We start from the raw sequence: 12,889 nt of genomic DNA on the forward strand, positions 1-12,889 counted from the left end.
TTATCAAAAAAATAGTCAACCATTTGCATTGTTACTGTCTCTTTGGAATTAAACTGAAGTATGGTATACGTTCCTTCCTCTCTAGCAAACCTTTGTTACTGGCTGTTTATGGCTTCCTACACTTCCTCCCTTCTCCAATAATCAGATTTAGCATCTTCCTCCCTTCTGAGGGTTGGCTATTTTTGTTTCCTTCTTCCCAGGGAGAAAAGGAGAAAAACTTCCAATAGAAACTTTTGTTCTAATACTCTAGTGGCTATTAAAATGTCCATTCTTCTTATTGTTCAGCTAGGTGAGAATACCAGGTTATTTTGGCCAACATCAAAAACCTAAGGAGAGTCAGATAGTACCTGGGTGGGAGGCTGTTAGGAAATCTCCAAGCTGTAGATTCTTCAAAAAGGTGAAAATATATCCTAGAAAGCAGCAATAGGAATATCCCTGTAGCCTCCAAACAAACGTTATTCAAATAAGATTTCCTGTATTTGCTTATATATTTGAAAGGACAGACGTATTTTCTTCCCCAAATTAACATCTCATGGCATACGGAGTTTCTCCCTCACCATAGTGTCTAAATACAGTACATTGTGTTGTTTTAAGTGTTCCCTTTATTTTTTTGAGCAGTGTACTTTCCTGATATTAACAGATTGACAGAGTTGGAACATCTAGTTCAACACGCCCAAGCAGGAGACCCTACACCATTTCTGACAAAATGGCTGTCCAATCTCTTCTTGAAAGTCTCAAATGATGAAGCTCCCACAATTTCCGAAGGCAACTTCTGTTCCATTGGTTGATTGTCCTTGGAATTAATGTCCTTGGAATTAATTCCTAATGTAGAGATAGAACAGTAATATATAAGCAGTTGCCATCCAATCTTTCCACCATTTTGAATGATCCAGAACTCACTTTGGAGACAGTTTTTGTTTCCTATCCTGTAATTTATTTATTTTTTTGAAACAGTAGTGGAAAATGGTTAAGAGCCACTACAGGCAAGGAACCTATCTTCAGTATAGCATTGTATCCACAAAAACTTCATGGCTTAGAATTGACAGTTGTGACATATGGAAGAGCGACACCCCCAATGTTTACAAAACTGGAATACAACTGCAACAAGGAGGATATAAATCCCGTCTCACAAAAACATGTCTTTCAATTGTTCAGAGATCAGGGACAGCAAGCACCAATTTACAGTTACATTTCTATTTTTCAAAAGAAGAAAAGTACTAATTTCCAAGCGAATACCATCACAAAGAATCCATATTTGACGTTATCCCATCTCTTTGTCCAGTTTTGAGGCCCAGGAATCCATCATTTTACCGTTCTGCAAAATGAGTTCAGTTGCTATCTGGAAACATCAGAAGGAATTTCTTCATAAGACTCTATATTTCAGAAGACAACTTCCTCACAGAAGATAGACCGTGCTCCTAGGGCTGCATATACTGATTGTAGATGATACAGCAATGAACCAAATATTTCTATTTATTCAGAAACTTACTAGACTACCAAACTGCCCCACTCTGTCATCAGGTCTCCTTCCTATTATTGTGGACAATAATTCTGATCTATAATTAAATGTAACCTGGCGAGTCTATAAACGGCAGTTTTGAACTCAACCCTTCAGATCTAGGGAGCTGCTTCTGATCTCCAAAGAATCTCAAGAACAGCCATTGCTGAATCCAACTGTTCAACTTTCTATTCTGTTTAAAATTGGCAGCCAACTATCTTCACCAATTCTCTCTTCTACCCCACCCGGCATCAATGATTCATCTTACCTCTGTTATGCCAACCACAGGCACTTTTGAAACTCATTCTCTAGAGACTCATTTCAATCCGTTTCGGAAAACTTGAAAAAGACGGTTGCAGCTGTGGGGATGCTTAACGCACGATGTATTCTTTCTCATGTTTTACATTTCATTCCTCCCTCCCTTTCTACCTGCTTAAAGTTCACTACAAGAAACACAATCCAGTCAGGGCTCCAGTTCAGACCACATGTTTAACCTAAGTAAAGATAGTCCTTGACTTACAACAGTTCTTTTAGTGACCGTTCGAAGTTACAACAGCACTGAAAAAAGTGACTTAGGACCGTTTTTTCACCGTTATGATCGTTGCAGCATCCCTATGAGTCACATGATTTACGGTTGGATGCTTGACAACTGACTTATATTTATGACGGTTGCAGTGTCCCGGGGTCACATGAACCCCGTTTGCGACCTACTGACAAGCAAAGTCAACGGGGAAACCAGATTTACTTAACGACGGTTTTACTGATTTAACAACGGCAGCGATTCACTTAACCCATGTGACAAGAAAAGGCGTAACACGGGACAAAACTCACTTAACAGGCCTCAATTAGCAACATAAAATGTTGGGCTCGATTGTGGTCGTACGTTGAGGACTATACCTGTACGGATTGCATTCACTCTCTGAGTTCATTATAAGCATCTTAGATGTCGTAACTAGGTGAGGTGGGTTCACAAAACCAAGCCACAAAGAAACAAGACAACTAAGCCACAGCAAAACGGAACAAAGTTAGCATTCATCAGGCTGAAAATGTGATCCAGTTAAGCCAGTGTTTCTCAACCTTGGAAGCTTGAAGATGGGTGGACTTCAACTCCCAGAATCCCCCAGCCAGCAACGCTGGCTGGGGGATTCTGGGAGTTGAAGTCCACCCATCTTCAAGCTACCAAGGTTGAGAAACACTGAGTTAAGCTGAGGGATCTCTTGTATGTACAAGCCCTTCACAATGAAAAGGCTGTTTGCTTCAAATCCAGGACTGAGGAAGAGGAAGAAGAAAAGAGTGATGTTTTCCTAAATGGTGTAAAGAGGGAAGCCAAATAAAAGGAGGAAGAAAGCGGTTGCTTAAACCCAGATGGGGAGCTGAAGAGGAGATTCAGAGAGGGGCAATTTTCTGCCATGTTCTAGACCAATCTTTCAACTAGTTTTTTTTTTTTTCATGGTACAGATGTGCAAAAAGGCGCGCGCCCGACATGCACAGCTGGGGATGATAGGTTACAGCATCAAATCATCCATCTACAGGAAAAAGGCAAACTCAGTAACGTCGCCACACAGGTTTCCTTCCCCCCCGCCCCCGGGGACCCTTTGTTAGAAGTGCCTTGGCCAGTCCGACGGCTCATGGGACACTCCGGGGTGGGGAAAAAGCCCCTCAGCCAGCGCTCCCGCTCCACCCTCCGCCCCGCGCACTTACAAAGCCATATCCTCGGGATTTGCCCGTCTGCCGGTCGGTGATGACCACGGCTTCGTCGATGTCCCCAAAGACCTCGAAGTATTTCCTCAGCGAGGAGTCGGTGGTGTGGTAGGGCAGCCCCCCGACGAAGATCTTGGTGAAGGTGGTGTCCTTTTGCACCGTGTGCATGGCGGAGCAACCCCGGCGGCGGGACCAGCGGAGGCTGTCGCTCTGGGAGGAGAAAACGCCGACGGCGGCGGGTGCTGGGGAAGAGGAGAGGCTGGAAAAAGCATCCAAATGAGGCGCGGGGAAACCGAGACGCGAGGGAAAAGTTCCAGGGTGGAGAAAAGGCGCTACGCAGCCCGGCTGGTGGCTCTCCGGCACGCGGGCCACGGCGGGGAAGGCAAACCTGCTCCCCCGGGAGACCGGGCGCAAGGCTTACGGAGCGGACCGGCAGCCCCGCGTCCCATGCACGGGCTGAGACGGCGGCGGCGGTAACAGCAGCAGCAGCAGCAGCATCGGCGCCCCTTTGCAAAAAGCGCACCGCCCGCCAAGATCGCCGCGCCGAGCCGCCGAGGGCGAAAGTAATTTCTGGCGGATGCAACCAGCGGGCTTTGTACCCATCCTTCTTTTTTTTTTTTTTTTTTCCCTCCCCGCCCTCCGCCCGCTTCCACCCCAGAGTCAACCACGCCTCCCCATGCTCTGGCCGGGAGGAGGGAGGGGGGGGAGAGAGAGTCAGCCGCAGAGGACCCTGGGCTTCGTAGTTCGCCGCTCTCGGTCAAGGGCAATGGGCACGAGACTCTTAAAATGCTCCTGGCCGAGCTAGGATAGAAGGAATAGAGCTGGAAGGGTTCTTGGAGGTCTTCTAGTCCAGCCTCCTCCTGCTCAAGTATACCATTTCAGACAAGTGGCTGTCTAGTCGCTTCTTAAAAACCTCCAGTGATGATGATGATGATGATGATGATGATGATCATCATCATCATCATCATCATCATCATCATCATAATAATAATATGGGTGGGTGGATGCAGCAAAATTTCACAAACTGACTACCTACAACGCCATGACTGTGTTGCTAAGATCATTCACTGGAAATTGTGCCAGAAGTTTGGATTTGAGTACAGCAAAAACCACTGGGAACATCAGGTTGAGAAAGTTTTAGAGAATGAGAAACTCAAGATCTTGTGGGACTTTAGGATTCAGACTGACAGGCACTTGGTCCACAACACACCTGACATAACAATAGTTGAAAAGAAAAAAGTATGGTTCATTGACATTGCAATACCTGGTGATGCACGGATTGAAGATAAGCAGCAAGAAAAAATCACAAAGTACCGGGACTTGCAAATTGAAGTTGAGCGACTGTGGAAAAAGAAATCGTGTGTTGTCCCGATTGTAATTGGAGCCCTCGGAGCAATACCCAAAGGGCTACCCCGCTATTTAGAAATTCTAAATTTGCTGGACTTGAACATTTTGACTCTACAAAAAACCACCTTACTCGGAACAGCTTACATCCTCCGACGATACCTTAACAGTTCCTAGGTCCTTGGTTAGGACTCAAGCTGCTGAGCTATTAACCAGCCTCAAAGGCTGTGAATCTCACTAAAGATTAACCAATAATAATAATAATAATACTGGGATCTGCTGACATAATCTGCCGATACATCACGCAGTTCTAAACGCTTGGGAAGTTGTTCGACTAGTGATTTGTGATACGAAATCCAGCATGGTTATCTCGTTTGCTGCGTATACTGTCATTTTTGTGTATATAATAATAATAAAAACAACAACAACAACAATAACAACAACTTTATTGTCATTGTACCAGTGATGGGTTGCACAACAACAACAACAACAACTTTATTGTCATTGTACCAGTGATGGGTTGCACAACAACAACAACAACAACAACTTTATTGTCATTGCACCAGTGATGGGTTGCCCCAGTTCGCACCGGTTCTATAGAACCGGTAGTAAAACCGGCGGGATCCTGACATCACCAAAATGCTTCTGCGCATGTGCAGAAGCTTCTGCGCTTCCGTGAACCACGCACGTGCGCAAGCGAAGCAAGCACACGCAGCCCCATTGCGAACCAGTAGTAAAGATAAGTAGAACCCACCCCTGCATTGTACGTGTATACACGGTATATCCCTACAACGAAATTCACTTTACACCCAAAGACCAGGTCCAACACACATAACAATCCCCAAACACCCCCCCACCCACCACAAATTCTCTAACCCTAAACCACCCAAACATCCACACAACAGACCAAGTAATGCTGTCCAACAGCTCACTGATGGTGGTCCTTTAGTTCATTGTTGAGTGCAATTATAGCTCTGGGATAAAAACTATTCAGAAAACCTGTGGTCCGAGTTTTAATTGTTCTGTATCTTCTGCCAGAAGGCAACAGTGCAAAAAAGATTGTAAGCAGGATGGGAAGAGTCTCTGAGAATGTTATGAAGCACCCACAATTTCTGAAGGCGAGTTGTTCCACTGGTTAACTGTCCTCAGTGTAAGGAAAGTTCTCCTTAGTTCTAGGTTGCTTCTCTCTTTGATTAGTTTCCAACCATCGTTTCTTGTCCTGCCCTCAGGTACTTTGGAGAATAATTTGACCCCCTCTTCTTTGGGGCAGCCCTTCAATTACTGGAACACTGATATCATGTCACGCCTAATTCTTCTTTTCTTTAGGCTAGCAAAATCCAAATCCTGCAGCTGTTCTTCATATGTTTTACTCTCCAGGCCTTTGATCCATCTTAGTTGCTCTATCCAAAGTTGCTCTATTCAATTAGCAACAGAAATATTGAGCTCAATTGTGTCGTAAGTTGAGGGCTACCTATACTTAGCCAGAAACAATTTTCTTAGAGGATAACCCTAGCAACTACCTTAGAAACCCCATTTAAGGTTTCTGAGAATTCAAACAGGGAACAAGAGACACCCGAGTCAGCCTGGGGAACCCCACGGGAGAGAATAGGGCTGCTGTCAAGGACGATTCCCTGAAGTCTGAAAGGATGCCGCTCCTATGCCTCTCTAAAAAAGGATCCAAAAAGATCTTGACTGACTTGAACAATGACCTCTATCCAACAAAATGAATTTTAATGTGGAGAAAAGCAAAGTTTTACAGGTAGGCAAGAAAAACCAAAGGTATAAGTACAGATTAGGCGAGACCTGGCTCAAAAACAGTAACTGTGAGAGAGGGACCTTGGAGTCTTAGTGGATGATCACTTGAAGATGTGTGCGGCACCAGCCAAAAAAGCTAATACAATCTTGGGTTGTGTAAACAGGCATAAAATCAAGATCAAGTGAAATATTAGTACCACTTTATAAAACCCTAGAAAGCTTCTAGTGATGAAGCTCCCACAACTGCCAAAGGCAACTTCTGTTCCATTGGTTGATTGTTCTCACTGTCAGAAAATTTCTTCTTATTTCTAGGTTGAATCTCTCCTTGATCAGATTTACATTTTATAAGGTTGAAGAAGAGTTCCCTTCTGTGGAACGAGAGTTTATGTCAGGGGTTCCCAAACTTGGCAGCTTTAAGACTTGTGGACTTCAACTCCCAGAATTCTCCAGCCAGCATAGCTGGCTGGAGAATTCTGGGAGTTGAAGTCCACAATTCTTAAAGCTGCCAAGTTTGAAGACCTCTGGTTTATGTGAACAGGGGGAAAAAGGAGACAATTGACTTTATACGCCTGCCAGATCATGTCAGCACGTTGAACAAGTAGTGGGACATTTCTCCAACCTACAGCTTAAAACCGAAAACGATTTGAACGGTTGGATTTTTCCCGCCTGCGGATCTCGGACTCTCCCGCGGAAACTACATTCCCCAGCAGCCACCGCGAGAGCCCGCTCGTCTCCCTTCCCTCTTCGCGAATATGAAATCAACCAAGCAATTTGCAAGGAGGCGGGAGAAGAAGAGGCGGGGAAGGCGCGCCTAATTTGACTAAGAAATGCACTTTTTGCAAAGCAAATGTTTGTGAGTTTTTTTTTTTTTTTTGTCGAGAAGCCCGCCGGTGGAAACCGCCTTAGGAGAGGCTTTGTTTGAAATCAATTTTTTTTTTGATAAAGTAGATGAAAGATGAGGGGGGCGGGGTGGATTTTTGCGGAAATCGTGATGCCGAATATTTGCAAGAAAACGGTGGCGTTTGGAGAAGGTCAAAGGGAGATTTTGGCGGGACGGGGATCGCGAGGAGAGGCTGCCTTCTCCCCCCCCCTCTTTTTTTTAATTTGCCTTTTTAATTATAAATTAATTACAAAGGGAGGAGCTGCCCAAAGTGTATTTTTCCTATAGGGCTTGGCATTAAAGAGCTGCAATTATTTATAAACTTACTATGGTACATAGAATAGAATAGAATAGAATAGAATAGAATAGAATAGAATAGAATAGAATAGAAAGAATTAGGAATAGGAATAGGAATGGAATGGAATGGAATGGAATAGAATTAGGGATAGGAATGGAATAGAATAGAATAGAATAGAATTAGGAATAGGAATGGAATAGAATAGAATTAGGAATAGGAATGGAATAGAATAGAATTAGGAATAGGAATGGAAAGGAATGGAATAGAATAGAATAGAATAGAATTTTTTTATTGGCCATCTGTTCCAAATTTGATAGAACTTCTGCCTTGAGAGGAGACGGAAAAAAATAAGAGATAACTTGTTAAATATAATATGTAGAAGGTAAAAATTGTTGAAGAAATATAAGATGTGAAATTGAACTACGAACAGAAGTAACTGTAAATATAAATAAGGATGTAATATAAGATATATATAGAATTAGAAATTTTGTAAATACGTACTTTATGATAGAGATACCGATAGAGAAAAGCTGTTATTAGTGGAAAATTTTTGGTTTGTTGTTTTTCTATGTTTTTTTTTCTTTCTGTAGTTTTGTATTGTGTTTTTAAATGTTGGAGTTTCAATAAAAAAAATTTTTTTTTTAAAGAATTCTTTATTGGCCAAGTGTGATTGGACACACAAGGAATTTGTCTTTGGTGCATATGCTCTCGGTGTACATAAAAGAAAAGATACGTTCATCAAGAATCATAAAGTACAACACTTAATGATAGTTCACATCACGTGATTCATCATGTGAACTTTAAGAAACACACAAACACACACACACACAGAGAGAGAGAGAGAGAGAGAGAAAGAAAGAAAGACAGAGAAACCCAAAATTATTTTAAGAGAATAGCACTTCCTCTTAATTTTCTTTGGGTTCACACGGTGCTCTAAAACCACAAGGTAGTCATGACCTAAGTGCACACACCTGGCTAGGAAAAAAAACGGACGACGTTGAGCACTGACTAAACTTAGCATTGCTAAATGATGTGGCTTGTGTAAACCCAAGCTGCTGCTTGGCTTAGCCTGATGTATGAACCCAGTAACAGAACACATTTAGTTTTATCTTAGTCTGTTCCACTTGTAATGTCCAGCCATTTTTGTAAGTTACAGCTTTTGCACTCTGGTTTGTGTCAACTCATTTTTGCTTAATTCAAACCTATGATTAAGAAACTATGGCTTAGTGTGATACATGGCTTACTGCCTTGAACCGTTTCATTAGTTTGTGGGAAGATACTTTTCAAGCTTATTTTCTTTTCTCTAGCTTAAAGAAAAGTTGCAGCCATCAGACCAGGGGTGAGTTCTAATTTTTTTTACTACCGGTTCTGTGGGCATGGCTTATTTTATGGGCGTAGTTTGATGGTCATGTGACAAACAATTCTTTAGGATTTAGCAGAGGTACCGGTCTACCAGGCATTTAACTGCTTGCAGAGCCGTACCGGTCTACCCATTTGTTTTTGGAGCGCACTGGTCTACCACCACACTGCCTTTTACCGCTGATCAGCTGTAGGGCAACCCTTTGAAGTGCCGTGGCAAGAGTTTAAACAGTTTTTTGCATCTGCCACCATTGAGAGCATCAGAAACCGCTTTCAGGCAGCTTGGCCTCAATTGTCAATCTACCACCACCGAGCGGTTTACAAGGAGCAGATCGGTTCTAGCCGATCAGTTGGGACTCGCTCTTCTTTGTCAAGTGAGCCCTGATTTTTTCCTTCTAGCCGATCATCTGGGACTCGGAAGGCAGCGAATAAATTGGGGGCGGGGCCAGGCAAAGGTGGTATTTACCGGTTCTCCGAACTACTCAAAATTTTCACTACCAGTTCACAAGAACCAGGGAGAACCGGTAGCAACCCACCACTGCATCAGACATTGATGGAACAGACTTGGAGCACCTAAACTAACCAACTAACTTAATATGGAGGCTTTGGTTAGTTATTGCCTTGCACGACTTATAAAAAAAAAATCTAATTTGCAATTTTAATTTCCTGGGATGATCCTGCCCTTATGCATGTTACAAAATGGCAGCTATGGGATCTGGAATATGGATGAGTAAAAGGATAAGTAAAAATCGGGCACAGCTTCAAATCTTGATTAGAACTTGGATATGGGACATCATTAGGTAAACTGGACCTGGGTCAGTGGTGGGTTGCTACCGGTTCGCCTTGGATCGGGTGAACCGGTAGCAGCAGTGGCGGGAGGCTCTGCAGGCATACCCGGGCACTTTTGCACATGCGCAGAAGTGTCCTGCAAGCGCGCCCACGAGCAAACCCGTTTTGAAACCCGCCCCTGACCTGGGTGGATGGGGGAACATCTTAGAAGAAAATAACAATTTCTCTATTTTGCCAAGATCCCAACATGGAGAGGTCATAGGCGTTATTTTTTCCTCTGCTATGGGAAGGACAGATTACAATGTTTAATTGGAGATCTAAATAGTTTGCTTGCCAAAGACTTTTGAGACAGGCTAAAAACCATGTCAAATTACTGTAGTTCTTAGTTTTACACATCTGCATAATGCACGGTTTGTGTGGCAGAAATCTAGGACTTTGTGTTCAGCAGAAAAGAGTGCTTATAATGTACTTACATTCATGGCTGCAAATCTTTATAATTTTTCATTTAAATCTACCTTCCTGGGATTTATAGCCTGAAATGACTGTGTTTGGATGAAGAAACCAGTTTCTTCAGAAGAAGCATAGCTGAATCAAGTTAAGATCTCTTTAATGCTTTTTTTTTTCTCTTTCTAGTTCACAAACCAGATTTTTTCCCCCATCATTATTTATAGCAGCAGCATTGAGATTTCAAAGGGCATAGTGCATTCAAGGCGATCAGAAAAGCAGAGACAAAAAGAAAAATCCCTTGGATACAGCATGGCTGCTGCTTCAAACCGAAAAGGATTTAGAGTACCTTTTTTCAAGATGCCTCATAGCCTGGAGACTAGCATCCATCTAGATCTCATGTTCTTCCTACTAAATCTCATCGTGGAGTTCATAACTGCTGCCCCTGGGATTATTACATCATTATGGTCTTACATTCCTTTTTAGGAAAGAGATCTAGCGTTAGAATTTGGGGCTGTGAACATGTGAAATTTCCTTGTAGATGGTAAGGCCACACTTGGAATACTGCATTCAGTTTTGGTCGCCACGATGTAAAAAAGATGTGGAGACTCTAGAAAGAGTCCAAAGAAGAGCAACTAAGATGATTAGGGGACTGGAGGCTAAAATATATGAAGAACGGTTGCAGGAACTGGGTATGTCTAGTTTAATGAAGATAAGGACTAGGGGAGACATGATAGCAGTGTTCTAATATCACAGGGGCTGCCACAAAGAAGAGGGAGTCAAGCTATTCTCCAAAGCACCTGTGGGTAGGACAAGAAGCAATGGGTGGAAACTAAACAAGGAGAGAAGCAACTTAGAACTAAGGAGAAATTTCCTGACAGTTAGAACAATTAATCAGAAGAACAACTTGCCTCCAGAAGTTGTGAATGCTCCAACACTGGAAGTTTTTAAGAAGAGTTTGGATAACCATTTGTCTGAAGTGGTATAGGGTTTCCTGCCTAAGCAGGGGGTTGGACTAGAAGACCTCCAAGGTCCTTTCCAACTTTTGTTATTCTATTCTATTTTTGCAGAAGTCCTCTAAAGATGGAGGGAAGACATTAGGAAAAATAAACCGTACTGAACATACGGAAGAACTGACTGGTTATGAGTGGTATCCCAGTATCTCCCTGGGATCCCCCCTCCTTTGCTGTTTTTTTAGTTCTTTAAATTACTTTAATTAACAAATTGACAAGCTGGCATGCTGCAAAACGAGAGTCGGTTTGGTATAGTGGTTTAAGATCCCAGCCTAGCATGAAAAACCATCTGGGTGACTTTGAGCCAGTCATTCTCCCAGCCTAATTTATCTCGCATGATTGCTGTGGGGAAACAGGAGAGGAAGAAGTATTAGGTATATTCACCACCTTGAATTGTATAGGTGGTCCTCGACTTACAACAGTTCATTTAGTGACTGTTCGAAGTTACAACAACACTGAAAAAAGTGACTTAGGACCATTTTTTTCACACTTACGACTTTTGCAATATCCCTATAGTCTCGTGATCAAAATTCAGACCCTTGGCAATTGATTCATATTTACGATGGTTGCAGTGTGCCAAGATGCTGTGATTCCCCTTTTGTGACCTTCTGACGAGCGAAGTCAAAGGGGAAGCCAGGTTCACGTAGCAACTGTGACAAGAAAGGTCATAAAATGGGACAAAATTCACTTAACGAATGTCTCACTTAGCAACCAAAATTTGGGGCTTCATTGTGGTCGTAAGTCGAGGACTACCTGTATATGAAAAGAAAGGTGAATTTTATAAGCTTTCTGAATAAATAAAAAAGATGGATGGATGCAATCTACTGCTTAGTTGGGTATGTTTACTTACCTAGAATTAAGACAGATGAGCAGGTGTAGTAGAATATGAGTATAGACCAGTGATGGCTAACTTTTTTCTGGACTGAATGCCCAGTGTGCGCACACACGCATAAATGTGCACATGCCCAAACCCCCAAAATGCAATGTGTGCACGACCCCTGCACATATGCCCCAGCCCCCCCTGCGCATGTGTGTGCGGCCCATTGCATGTGCCCCCCCACGCATATGCGCGTGGCCCCCCTGCATGCACCCCCCCTGTGGAATGCACGGCAGAGACTTAAAGAGCAGCATGCTGGTGGGAGGGGCACACACAGAGCTGAACTGGGGCGATGGCTCACGTGCCATCAGAGAGGGCGCTGCATGCCACCTCTGGCACCCGTGCCATAGGTTCGCCATCACGGGTATAGACTTTTGGGTATGGGAGTATGTAGGGGTAGCATTATGACAAATCAGAACTTCTGAATTCTGTAACTCATGTCTGTCATTATCTGATTTGGAATGTGCCACCAAGGGCCATTTCACAGAGGATCCATAACGGTTCCTGCAATTTGAGATGTCTTCATTTGAAAATCAAAGAGCCCCGTGGTTTCGTTGCTTGCTGGCCTTCTTAATGTGAGGGAAGCAGGTGATTTCACCAGTTCCACTAGGAAGAAACAATTTTAATTTAGGAATATCCAGCTGAGAATCTCCTTGGCTTCATCCCCCAACCTCATTTTACAACTGCCAACTTCTGACAGCTGAATATATGGCTCAGTTAGGAAATCTGGCAATCGAGACTCCATGCAGATCTTTAAACAGAAATGTGTGTTACAGGTAGTCCTCGACTTACGACAGTTCATTTAGTGACTGTTTGAAGTTACAATGGCACTGAAAAAAAGTGACATGACTATTTTTCACACTTATGACCACTGCAGCATCCCCATGGTCATGTGATTTACACTTGGATGCTTGACAACTGACTCGTATTG

At 43.1% G+C, this 12,889-nt stretch overlaps 1 protein-coding gene across 2 annotated transcripts in view; it reads right to left on the reverse strand.

The window, feature by feature from the left end:
* Positions 1-3,876, reverse strand: part of RBM38 (RNA binding motif protein 38) — a 54,123-nt gene extending 50,247 nt beyond the window's left edge. The window contains exon 1 of one of the 2 annotated variants that reach the window (XM_060689609.2): positions 3,200-3,876. In XM_060689609.2, coding sequence (XP_060545592.1) covers positions 3,200-3,367 — 168 coding nt within the window. In that variant the 5' untranslated portion in view covers positions 3,368-3,876. The remainder of the gene's footprint in view (positions 1-3,199) is intronic. The other variant, XM_087889068.1, reaches the window with a different exon arrangement.
* Between the last annotated feature and the right edge of the window lie 9,013 nt (positions 3,877-12,889).

This window comes from Pantherophis guttatus, chromosome 3, assembly GCF_059756535.1.
Source record: "Pantherophis guttatus breed Tessera chromosome 3, ASM5975653v1, whole genome shotgun sequence".
Taxonomy (NCBI): Eukaryota; Metazoa; Chordata; class Lepidosauria; order Squamata; family Colubridae; genus Pantherophis; species Pantherophis guttatus.